At 35.6% G+C, this 14,114-nt stretch overlaps 1 protein-coding gene across 1 annotated transcript; it reads right to left on the bottom strand.

The window, feature by feature from the left end:
* Nucleotides 3,059–4,224, bottom strand: LOC104707203. The gene is made up of 2 exons (XM_010423503.2): nucleotides 3,822–4,224; nucleotides 3,059–3,682 (listed from the first exon to the last, which is right to left on the bottom strand). Exons 1-2 carry the CDS (start codon nucleotides 4,005–4,007, stop codon nucleotides 3,242–3,244), a joined length of 627 nt encoding a protein of 208 aa, XP_010421805.1. The 5' UTR covers nucleotides 4,008–4,224; the 3' UTR covers nucleotides 3,059–3,241.

Genomic DNA, 14,114 nt, shown 5'->3' with positions numbered 1-14,114 from the left:
CGATCCACATAACTCTAGGTCCCAAACCGGCTATGTGTTTACACATGGTGGTACAACACTTTCATGGCGTTCGATGAAGCAGACCATTGCGGCCACATCATCTAATCATGCAGAAATTTTGGCTATGCATGAGGCCAGTCGTGAGTGTGTTTGGTTGAGATCAATGACTCAACACATCAGGTCAGATTGTGGCATGGCCGATGACAAGGAACCAACCATCATATATGAAGACAACACCGCCTGCATCGTAGAGCTCAATGAAGGTTACATCAAGGGAGATCGGATGAAACATATATTGCCTAAGTTCTTCTTCACACATGAACTACAAAAAGCCGGAGAATTTCAAGTGGTGCAAGTTCTATCTTGCGACAATTCAGCCGATCTTTTCACCAAGTCATTACCAACATCAACTTTCAGGAAGCTCACACATTAGATTAGGATGCACAGACTCAAGGACTTTTAGTGATGCTTAGAACAGGGGGAGTAATATGTGATGTACTCTTTTTCCTTCACCATGCTTTTGTCCCACTGGATTTTCCTGGTAAGGTTTTAATGAGGCAACGTCCCCAAGCGTATTATGATGATCTCTTAGCATTTGCACGGTTATGTCATCCAAGAGGGAGTGTTGTAAACCATTGAGGATGGATCTCCACAACCGGCCCATACATGTCCAAGTCTACAAGTTCCATCGTCCTACTTTCGCTTATTCATAGTCGGTTTAGGATTCCTATTGTATTTAGGGCTTTGTGTACTACTATATATATATATATACTCTTATTCGACTGAATGAATAACACACAAGAGAATACAACCTCTAGTTTCTCTACATTTATAACATTGTAGACAAATTTTTTTTTTTTATAAATACAAATACCAAACCATTGTTGGTTTATAATTTTGAAAAACACACATGTTTAAACTTAAACGGGCTAAACGAGTATCAACGATTTTAAGTGGGCAGGATTTAAAAAGGTATAATTTAAACGGGTTTAAAAAATTATATTTTCTAAATAGGTAGGGTTTAATCGGGTCAGATTTAAATGGGCAGGGTCCACCCATTTTAACATCACTATGTTTAACTAATGATTTTTGAGTTTTTTTTTAATAAAAGGGAACTAGTGTCATTTTCATTCGTAAAAACAAAAAAAAATTCCGAAGCCTTTTAACAAAACAAAAAAACAATCAAATGACACTAATGAATTATGAACAACAACGGGTCCATAGCTTAGTGGTAGAGCATTTGACTGCAGATTAAGAGGTCACTGGTTTGGAACTCCAATCGTTTATTGTAAATTTGTGTGTTATAGATCGAAAGAGAGTTGTGTTATGAAAAAACTATTGACATGAAAACTGTTAATATAATTGTATATATTACATACAGTCGAATATCATAATCCAAATTAACGTTACGATTTGGTTGTTTGGATTTTGGATTGGGATCAGTTCAGATTTTTTTGGATTCAGATAATTTGGGTAAAGAATTCATTATCCGTTCAGCTTTTGTGATTGTTTGATTAATATTCGATTAGGATATGTGTCAGTTCGAGATCAGTTTTCATAGAAAAAAGATTTGTTCAATTTGGATAAAAATGATTTAATTTAATTAATTTTGCGAAAATGTATAATTTTAACAAATATAACTAAAAAACTCGGATATCTAGGTTATTTTGATATTTTGGTTAAGTTTGGCATGTTTGGATATAAAGTTATAACTAAATTTAAAGATTTTTGGATTTATTTTGTGTTTTCAGATATACTTTTTGGTTATCGGTTCATATCCTGATTTAGATTTTTTGGATAGTAGAATTCTTTCTCGTTCGGGTTATATGACCATTCAGTTTGATCTCGAAACCGGATTTTTTGGATCGATTTCGGATCGGTTTGCAGATATCTGATTTTATGTCCATGCGAACCATGCCTAAGAATGGAATATTGACAAGAATATAAGACGAGAAAAAAAAATCAATCGAAATATTTAAAGGCAGTGAGCATTAATTAGTTACTCACGTATTATCCACTTATCATGCAAATGTGAAATGACCAACGTATGTTACTCATTTTGGGCTCTTTTGTTTTGCCTCGTTCTTATGGTTATATACTTATTATATTCAGCAGTTCTAGAAAGCCCATGTGTATATATTTGTGGACTGAAATAGTTTTATCAAGTATTGTGATATTTAGAAATTTAGGGCTTTTTGTACTTCAATTTATTTCAACATTCAAACAAAGTTTTGTATTATTATTCTTTATAAAATCTTTGATTATTCTTAAAAGAAATAATCATTGTGCACATTAACATTCAAATGAAATTTCTTGAGTTGTTGCTCAACGTTACAAATGAAATTTGTGAGACCAGGAGAAATAAATTTGCTTAACAATCGCAAACATAATGAAGGGAAAGAGTTCCCGAAAAAAAAAAACATTTACAAATCTCAATCTAGAAATAATTAAAAGAATGACGAAGAATGAAAAAAAGAAAAAAGAAAAAAGAAAAAGAAAATAAGCTCTACGCAAATTACCAAATTTTTCAAATATGAAGTTTCATTTCCATTATCTAAGCGTGCATATTTTATAATTTTATGGTTCTACAATATAACTAGCATAAACATCTCTAAACAATATAGGAACAAATATACTAAAGTATGCGACAAACTTCAATACGAATTTTTGTGACATCTTTTGTTATTTTCTAATAGTAACTTAGAAAAAATTTATTGAGTCAATTAAATTTATGGACTTTTCTATCTACCAAAATATCTATTACTACTTAATATGTTTAATATTACCCTTAGTAAACAAACATTTACACCCCAAAAAAAACCCTTGGTAAAAATTTATCTTGGAAACGAAAGGAAAACTACCGAGGACGTTTACCACATGGACTTTGGCCGTCGCTTGTGCAAAGATGTTCAATTATAACTTCTCCAAATGGGGTAATATTGATGTGGCCCGGTGAGACCAGATGAAAGTAAAATACAGGAAATCTATGATATATCATGTATTTATATGAATTATGATCACCAACAAATCTTATTTTCTCAAACTTACAATGTGATAATTCAAAACAAAACAAAAAACACCAAAAAAAGGCAAGGAGGATCGCATTAATGATGATATACTATAAATCAAATTAAAGATCCAACAACATCCCAACAAATAAAGTATTTGTTCGATGAAACCATTAAATACTCAGCATTAATTAGTGATTAGATATAGATAGGATTAGAAACTAAAATAATAACTAAGCTAACAAAGTAGGCTTAGGAGTAAAGAGAAGTGAGAGAGATGTGTCTTCGGGTGAATGCATAAACTTGCAATTAGGGCATGCAGGTGACGCTTTACACAACATCACTAGAATATGGCACTTTATGCACACCCTCGCAACCATCTCCTCCTCGCTTCCTCCGCTAACACCACCACGGTCGCAACGATCGTCATCGAGATCAAAAGCAACCCTTGACATGCTTTTCTGTGTACGTAGCCCCAACACCAAACCACTCTCCATCATCTTCTTCTTCTCCTCTTCCTCATAGTTTTTATTGTAAGTACACGTATCATGATGATGATTTAGATCGAGAGATGGTGACAAGTTGAGTTCAAGATCAAGACTCATGTGGTGGTGATAATATCCTTCTTCGATATTATTATTAATATTTGTCGAAACTTCACTAAATCTTCTCCTCTACAACATAAGATCCGAAACAATTCTTATATACATATACACCTCCCGGTTGTTCCAAAAGCTTCTTAAAACATGAAATAAATGCAGATATATACCCTTTGACCCTTATAACAGAAACTTATATATGTAAGATGTTTACCTTCTGATCCATCGATGTATCGATAAACTTTTTTGCTTCGGATCTGTTGGCAAGCTCATCATTTGCTAAAAAGTCTTGACCCTTTCTTTTTCTAGAAGCTTCCTCAGACTCCATGTAGTAAGACGAAGCGACCTCTCGTTTCTTCAGCAACCAGTTTATGTTTCCTTTGTCTGGACCTTCTAACATCACGTAGAGATATAACTATGCGTACGATGTGCTTATTTTTGTGTAGGCCATTGAGAGGACCTTATATATATATATATATATAGGCAGATAAATAAAGCAAAAATATTGGTTTAATTTAGAAAAGAAGAGAGAAAAATTTATGGGCCTACTACACTGCCCATGCATGACGTGCATTCAAAGTTTCGCCTCTTCAATTACTGCAACCAGAGAGCTAATTTAAAACCTTCAGATGCATATAAATATAGCCAACGCTCTCTACTCCTACTTCCTTCCCGAAAATATAATAAAATATAAAGAAATTCAATTTCAATTAGCTATTGGATGTGTATTTGAAAATGGGTCACACAATGTATTACCTTTATTTAATAATCTTCTGTTGTCTTGGACAGTTTGTAATTAATTTGGCCGCACCCAGGCAAAATAAATTAAATCTGATATCTACTGACTTCTGTCTATATTGATAAGTGCTACGTAGGTTGAGAGTAAATATCTTTTTAAGAGTTGCATAGTAATGCTTACGTACCAATTAGATGGTTTTTGAAGAAATATGAGTTATTGCCACACTTATATTAATAATTGATTTTTTAAATTATAATGGAGTTTTTTTCCAACTTATATAGATATTTTTTGGAATTGAATGCTTCTACCGGGATTGGAGAACCAATCGACGAACCTACAAGAGTAAATCGCAAGTTACCAATATGCGATGAACGAGCTAACGCCTTAGCTAGTATAATAATTAAAAATTTGGGATCAAAACCATATTTTGCCTTATAACTTGAACTAAACACTAGAGTTATACTCTTTTCGTTTTAAAATATAAAATATTTTAGAAGTTTTTTTTGTTTCATATTATAAAATATTTTCAAATTTCTAGATAATTTTTAAATTAATTTTATATTTTGAAACGAAGGAAGTATATTGCAACTTTTTAATATGAATATACGATGACCCGAGTGAACCTGACTAAACACCTCCCTTTGACAGTTTTATAAATAGGTTTCTTATCTTAGAGAGATAGAGAGCAAAAAATAGTTACCATTTTAAAATTTTAGTCGGTATCTTAAATAGTTAAGAAACTCATCAAAAGTTTCCAACATCAATAAACTCATTTTAGAACTCTACAAATGGAGATGTTCTAAAGGTGACCAAAACATTTCAGTTCACCGGGTTTTCAAATTTCAACTAGACTTTGAACTTAGTGCCGGCCGGCCACACACTTGTATTTTTGTTTCAAGTTGGATACATATATTTGTGGGATGCGAGCTTACGCCATGCCCCCTGAATTATAAGACTCAACCACCGGACCACACAAATTATTATTTGTTCATTCAACTAACTGATCAGCCCTAATTAACTTATCTTATGACATATATCATATATGCACATCATCAATAAATTTTAAGCAAAATCATCAGCGATAATCAATGGTAGGTTACGGTACAATATATTATCTTATTTATAATGAAAAAATTCTAGTACATAATTAATGTTATTATATATACGTTGATATAATATACAAGAGCCGACGAGAAGATCTAGTGAAAGCAACAGCTAGAATCACACAAGAGAGAACTTGAAAACAAATAATCTGAAACTACAACCATAGATTTTTCAGAAGTAGATTGACAGGTGCAACAATAAAACATTTTCATAGTAATACCATTAAATGAGAGATTGCAATTATAGTGTACCAATTTTCGGGTGTCCCTTAAATGGAGGCGGTGAAGGTTCCCATTTATTGTCAAAGAGTCATATCAAAATACAGTTGACACTTGAAAGTGAAGTTGAATTGGAGAAGAAGATGAAGAAGGATGCGAGACTTCAATGCATGCCTTTGTACGTTTCAAAATGTAGATGTTAATTAAGTTCCTCGATTTCTTCTCGGATAATAATATTTTTTTTTATATGATACTTCTTCTATTTTACTCCCTCCGTTTCAAAATATATGATGTTTTAACTAAAGCACGCAAATTAAGAAATTTTTACTTTTAACAAGTTCAACCAATCAGAAACAATATTGCATAATATAAAATACTAAACTAATCTAAAAGTTGCATAGAAACTTGAAAACATCCTATATTATAAAACAAAAAACTTCTCTAAAACATTTTATATTTTGAAACGGAGGGAGTAAAATGTAAGATGTTTTAGAAAAATACTTTTATTTCATAATATAATATGGTTTCAAGTTCTATGTAACTGTTAGATTGATTTTATATTTTATATGATTTATTATTGTTTAAGATTAATTAATCTATTTTAAAATAGTCAATTTTTAATCTGCATAATTTTAGTTAAAATATCATATATTTTGAAACAAAGGAAATATACTTTTCTGTTTGCGTACTTTGTCTATGAATATCTCTATAATATGAAGCAAGACAGGAAAAGAAACTCGATTTTACTTTCAGAGCTAGTTACATAATCAATTTTTTTATTTTTTTGGAGTTGGACACAGTATATCTTCATCATGTAACACGATCTAATATGCATAAATCATAATTCACTCCAATGGGACCATGCATGTATATAGATGTAGACAAAGCCTTAGCAAATCAATTTATACCACTACAAAAAAAAAAACAGCCTGTTTCATGCGGATGTATTGGTAAAAAAATATGTCAGACAATGACATTTGCAACAGATTGTGAAACAACCCGTTTCGATTTTTCTTTTACATAATTAATTATATAATATTTAATTACAACGAATTAATAAATTAACATGCACAATAAAAACATATTAAACAACTCTAATTATTATAAATAAAGTAAAACGTTTTGTTAGTATGTAATTGAGTCACTTTTGTTACTTTTTGTGTTGTAAAAATTAATGACAAAATAGTTACTAATATATTCGTTGCAACTCTTGTGACGTTTTTGTAACAAATTAAAAGTTGTGACGATTGTATTGCAAGCATTCAAAAATCGTAACAAATTTGTAATAATGTTTATATTGTGACTAAATATTTCTTATTGTGACTAAATATTACATCTTAATAAAATAATTTTCTTGTAGTGATAGCCTATACTAGTGCTTCCACTTCAGTAACTAAAGAGTTAAAGCTTAGTCGGAGGTTGACAGCTCCCATGGTTGGAGATTGACTTGCCTAAGTGAGTACAAAACCATCCTATCCCAGAAAATTTTTCACTTGCCTTTCAAAAACCATCAATATGACATATGAATCCAGAAATATTTGTATCTTGAGTTTGATCTATTACTGGAGCATGATTTTTATTTTGTTTCTTCTTTTGTGTTGAGGTTAAAACTTGCTCCTTTTGCTCTCTGCCAACTGCACAACGTCTCTTGGATCTCTGTCGACATTACAAAAAACTAACCATTTTTAGCCTTCAAAACAACCACACAATCCAGGGAAACATTAAAATGTTAGATCGGCGAAGTATCTTCATAAATAAAATATCCATATTTGCATATAACAACTCCGTTGAAAACACCTCAGATACCGATGGAACCGGAGATAACTTCCAAGTATTGAACACTAGAGAAAAAAGAAAGATGACACACTACAAGAAAACACGTCTTTTGCGATGGACAAATCTATCGCGAATCCCTCGCAAATCGACAAAAGCGAGAAATTTGCGAGGAAAGTCCGTTCCTCGCAAATCGCGTCTCGCAAATCGGTCAACGTTGCAATTCCCTCGCAACTTTTGCGAGGAAACGTTGTCCCTCGCAAATCCCACGCATTTTGCGAGGAACTACTATTCTAGCAAAATCCTAGCAATTCTGGATCTAGTAAATCCCTCGCAAATTTGCGAGACTTTTGCAATTAAAATTTCCGTTGCAAATTTCGGTGCAAATTGTAAAAAAAATTAGAATTTTCATTTTGGTAATTAAATTAAACCTGTAATTAAAATTAAACCTGGAATTATAATTAAACTTTATACTTAAGCAAATTAATGGTACTAAGTTTACAATAACAAAACATAATAACCGATATTGTTCTAAATATGAGAGGATAAAGAGTACTAAGTTTACAAAACAAGTTCATCATTGTTTACTGTCCGGTGGTTCCATCTCCGGTGGTTCCATCTCCGGTGGCAGGTCTGGCCGGTGAATCTTCTCGGCGAAATCTAGCAGCAAACTCTGGATCTTTAGATGCAAGATAATCAAAGTATGCATCATAACTATGCATCTTCTCTGAATTTTCTTGCATCTTTTGTGCATTGGCCTGTAGTTGAGTTGCCTGAGTTTCAAGAACAGCTTCGGCAGCAGCAAGCTTCGCAGCTAGAACAAGTGGATCTTCAGAAGGAGGAGGCGGTTGAACAATATGAGCTGAAGATGCTTCTGCTTGCATGTTACCAACACCATATATCCGGTTCTTTTTCTTCGGAGCAACCTGCGAACAAAACATATAGACACCATAAGTGTTTACACAAACACAAACATTAACATAAACAATGAAGCATGTTTTACCTCGGCATAAATTTGGTTCTTCACAATTAGTGATAACCCACCAGAAGCACTACTCTCCATGTTATCCGCTGATATTAGGGAAGACTCAGCTTCAGCTATCTTTGACGACACTTCATTGAACACCTTCTCAGACAGTCCATCAACAAACGACCCATCAGGTTTCCTATGAGTATCTTCTAGTACTCGCAGGAAATCAGGTAGTGGCTCACCAGTACTCTCAGACTAAAAACAGAGAAATCAAACAACTATATTACTATATTGTATATATGATATGATTAATGAACTTGTGTTAAACATAGATACTTACAAGCTTTCGTGCTCGGGCTTTAAAAGAGGTCTGACCAGAACGGTGCTTATGTATTCCGGTGCCATCAGGATCACTATAGCGAGCATTACGGCTATTGATACTCTTTGCTTCTGATTTTGGTTCACACCAAAAGTTGACCAAGCCATCCCATACAGTAGGATCAAGCCACCGCGGCATTGCGTCATTACCTTTCTTCCTCCACTTACCCTTCCACCGAGACACTTGATCACTCATCCGGGTCTTCAACTTCTTTTCAAACTCAGCTCTAACTCTTCCATTGATGGACGCATCCCAATTATATGTTTGCTTGTAAAGACATAAAATGAATCAGAAACAGAATCAGAACCAAATTCGAATGATAAACACACAAAATCTGTAATTTAAACACAACAACAATTTGTAACTTACCGCAAAAGTTTCAAACCACCGGTTTACAACCGGACCTGGTGTTTGGGTCCAATTGGCATGAGCTGACTTGAAATCTCTTTCAAAAATGGCCCGGACAGTAGCAGCAACCGAAGAATCCTGGTCAAACCTACAAAACATAAGATAAAAGGAATTAGGATCATTGAAAATACAAAACATAAAGATAAACTATATGTTAGATACATAACATTCTCACCAAATAGTACCCGGAGGTCGCTTAGGATCCAGTTTTGGTAAGCCAGCACGCCCGGGACTTGCAAGTAACTCTTCCAAAGTGAAAAACACTTGAGAGGCACTTGCACCGTTGACACACGACGTTGATTGCTGAGGAGGATCATTTTGCTGAGGAGGATCATTTTGCAGAGGAGGAAGATCATTTTGCACCGGTGAGGTACCTTGAGAAGAGGCGGTAGAATGTAGTCTTTGAGCTGAGCCAGTAGAGCGTACCCCTCGAGAAGGGACGGGAGGAGATAATCCGTGTGAAGATATGAACCTTGAGTAATGGTTTTGGTTGACAGATCCGTTTTGGTCTCGAGAAGACATCTAAGAAGAGAAGGAGAACATGTAAAATTAATCATTACCCTAAATTAAAAACAAAAATTAAAACCCCTAATCCCAATAGAATTGAATTAAAAACCCTAATCCCAATCGAAACCCTAATCCCAATCGAAACCCTAATCCCAATCGAATCGAAACCCTAATCCCAATCGAAACCCTAATCCCAATCGAAACCTTAATCCCAATCGAATCGAAACCCTAATCCCAATCGAAACCCTAATCCCAATCGAAACCCTAATCCCAATCGAATCGAAACCCTAATCCCAATCGAAACCCTAATCCCAATCGAAACCCTAATCCCAATCGAATCGAAACCCTAATCCCAATCGAAACCCTAATCCCAATCGAAACCCTAATCCCAATCGAATCGAAACCCTAATCCCAATCGAAACCCTAATCCCAATCGAAACCCTAATCCCAATCGAATCGAAACCCTAATCCCAATCGAAACCCTAATCCCAATCGAAACCCTAATCCCAATCGAATCGAAACCCTAATCCCAATCGAAACCCTAATCCCAATCGAAACCTTAATCCCAATCGAATCGAAACCCTAATCCCAATCGAAACCCTAATCCCAATCGAAACCCTAATCCCAATCGAAACCCTAATCCCAATCGAATCGAAACCCTAATCCCAATCGAAACCCTAATCCCAATCGAAACCCTAATCCCAATCGAAACCCTAATCCCAATCGAAACCCTAATCCCAATCGAATCGAAACCCTAATCCCAATCGAAACCCTAATCCCAATCGAAACCCTAATCCCAATCGAAACCCTAATCCCAATCGAAACCCTAATCCCAATCGAATCGAAACCCTAATCCCAATCGAAACCCTAATCCCAATCGAAACCCTAATCCCAATCGAAACCCTAATCCCAATCGAAACCCTAATCCCAATCGAATCGAATTAAAACCCCTAAAATCGAATCGAAACCCTAATTGAAACCCTAATCAAATCGAAACCCTAATCGGAAAACCCTAAATCGAAACCCTAATCGGAAAACCCTAAATCGAAACCCAAAAATTGAATTAAGAACCCTAAATCGACAAACCCTAAATCGAAACCCATCTAAAAAACAACAGAAGAAGAGAGAGGAGGAGGAGATTAGTCGGAGAAGGGATGAGAGGAGGAGTAGCATAACCTGAGAAGGGATGGGAGGAGGAGTAGACACCGGAGAAGAGATGAGAGGAGGAGTAGACACCGGAGAAGAGATGAGAGGAGGAGTAGACAACCGGAGAAGGGATGAGATGAGGAGTAGACAACCGGAGAAGAATAAAATCGGAAGAAGAAGAGAAGTTTTTAGGGTTTGTCGGCTGCGGGTGTTGGTTTGAGCGAAGCTCAAACTAGGTTTTTTACTTATATAAGAAATTATTGGCGTCGCAATTCCCTCTCAAATTAATTTACTAGAGTCCCTCGCAAAAGCATCGCAAGCAATAATTAATATAAATTTTCTTATTTACAGTTTTTTGCGACCAAATTGCGAGGGACTCTTGCAAATCCCTTGCAAAATAAGTCTTAAAGGTCTAGGTTCAACGGTTTAGGGTTGTTATTTGCGAGGGAATTGCTATGTATTGCAATGGATTTACGACTGATTTGCTAGAGCCATAGCAAATCAGTCGCAAATTTGTCGCAAACCTAGAATATCTAATTTGCAAAAACCATCAAAATAATTGTAACAAATTAGTCAAATTAACTTTCAAGTATATTATAAGGTCCAATGGTGTCATCATACTATTTTCTATCATCAAACTTTCCAAAATTGTCCAATTTTGCATCTTACTCTAAACATGATGATGTTCTACACTATATCACATATATGTTCAATACATTGAGACAAATATTTGCCAAATTGTCCAATTCTGTAACAATTTTGTGTTGCACTGCTATCTTTGATTAACAATTTTGGATTCATCTTTTTTAATCATTAATAGTAATGTAATAAGTCTTTAGGGTTTAGGGTTTAGGGTTAAGGGTTTAAAGTTTTTTTTGCGAGGGAATTGCTATGTTTTGAGTCTTTTGCAATGGATTTGCGACGAATTTGCTATGGCTCTAGCAAATCAGTCGCAAATTTGTCGCAAACCTTGAATATCTAATTTGTAAAAACCATCAAAATAATGTTAAAAGTTAGTAAATTCACCTTATGAACACATTCAAATGTATTTCAGAATAATTCTATTAAGTTTCGTAATAGCAAATTTGCTATGGCTTTCGCAAATCACTCGCAATTCCATAGCAAATTTGCTATGGAGGTTGTTCTCGCAAAATCGAAGCAATATTGCGAGGGATTTGCGAGGAAAGGGACCTTCCCAGCGAATTTGTCGTAAATGCGTCGCAAATGAGCAGCGGATTTGCGACGGAGTTGTTCCTCGCAAATTTGCGAGGGATGTGCTACGGTTTTTTATTTCCTAGTAAATCCCTCGCAAATCTATCGCAAATTTGCGAGAGTTGTACTCCGTCGCAATGTGTCCTCGCAAAAGGCTTGTTTTCTTGTAGTGACATGATTTATTGTTTCTTCTAAATCACCGCATCTGGCACATTGTAAGTCCCGTAAACCCAAAATCTGGTTTGTGCATCGATCGACTTCACGGAGGGCATCGATCGATGCAACCGAGCGGTTGATGTTTGGGTTAGTTCTATTTTCTCCGGTTTGACGCGGTTTGGTTAATGGAAGCCTAGGGCTCAAGTATTTAAAGGGAAAACTCGATGCCACTTAGTTTTTTTAGCCACTTTTGTTGTATCTAGAGAAGAGAAAGAAGAGAAAAGTTCTAAAAAGTTCTTGCATGGGTGTCGAGTAGAGGTCGTTAGAATGCTTGGATCTCACTTTTCTTCATCAGATCTGCTTGTTTTAGAGGTGAGTGCGTAACCATGGCTTATCTAAGCGTTTAGATGTGTGTTTTGTGTGTTTTTAGGTGATTGATTGCTTGTGTGCTTGTTTGTGCTTAGTTGTCGTAGTGTTTGTGGCCTGTTGAGGTTGGATTCTGCTTCATAGAGCTGAGAGGAGATAGAGGAAATTGCATTCGACAATGCTTTGTGTGAATGCATCGGTCGACGCATCTAGGGACTTTGATGGAGACGCGAGGTTGCATCGGTCGATGCAAGAAGTGCATCGGTCGACGCAGTTAGGGATTTGGAGATAGCAAGAGTATCCATTTAAACAATCTCGGCTTGGCATCTTTCTTAGTCAGCAAGTACCACAATGCAGCATGATCAATATGTACAATTACCTTAGACCAAACAAGATAGATACTAAACTTCTCAAAAGCAAACACAATCGCTAGAAGCTCTTTCTCTGTCGTGGCATAGTTGAGCTGTGCTCCATCAAGAGTGCGACTATCATAATAAATAACATACAACTTCTTATCTTAGGAAATTTTCTCAGTAAGGCGGGTTTCTCAGTTAGGCGGGTTTTAACGTGAAACATGAAACATGCCGGTTTAAACTTCGTTGCTCAGACAGGCGGGTTTCTCTGGTAGACAGGTTTTAACGTGAAACTTGCCGGTTTAGACTTTGTTGCTCAGCCAGGGGGTTTGTCCAGTAGGCGGGATTTAACATGAAACTTGCCGGTTTAGACTTCGTTGCATAGCCAGGCGGGTTTCCACGTGAACCAACATCCATCTCATATGCTTGTTTGTATCCAGAATGGCTCATTTTCCTCCATTGTCCTCCAAAGTGTCCTAAAACCTGTGAAGACTCTATAAAGAACCAAAAGACTCTAAAAACACACTTGAACTCAATAAAAAGTATAAAATAAGAGAAAAACCAAAGACTCAAAACCGATAAAAACACCATATATCATAATGTGGCAAGGTGATATCGATGAGCTTGATGAGAGTCTCTTGAGTCATAGGGTCATCACCATGCCGTATACCATTCCGTTCATGCAAAATAGAATTGATACTAGGTTTTTGTGTGTCTGTCCTAGCAGGTTCAATTAACCCTATGAAGTTGTAGTACCTAAGGTGTCAATCTAAATGGGAGGTTGATAGCAATCAAGATGCACTCAACGTATCACAAGTCAAGCCAATTTAAAAAGAGTGTCTGTCTAACAATCCTAGAATGATCAGAATGCAAAATGTAAATGAAGTACACAACTAGAAACAAAAATGCATGACAAGAAGCGAACATGAATAATTAAAAGCAAAAACGATTCTAAGCATGAACTAAATAGCAAGATCATAAACGGTTTCAGGAATGCAATATCAATAAGAAAGATAGAAGTCCTAAGGATGTGAGTAATTGATGTTGGCGGAGTCTCCTAGTCTACAGAGTGTTTAACATGCCACAAGCAAACTATCCCTAAACAATGAACATCACGACTTAGCTAATCCAATCTCTTGGCAGAAGCTACTCAGACTCAACCACTTCCAAACCTAG

The sequence above is a fragment of the Camelina sativa genome, chromosome 8 (genome assembly GCF_000633955.1).
Source record: "Camelina sativa cultivar DH55 chromosome 8, Cs, whole genome shotgun sequence".
In the NCBI taxonomy this organism is placed as follows: Eukaryota; Viridiplantae; Streptophyta; class Magnoliopsida; order Brassicales; family Brassicaceae; genus Camelina; species Camelina sativa.
The sequence above is the reverse complement of the archived record's forward strand: the minus strand, read 5'-3'. Positions and strand labels throughout refer to the sequence as shown.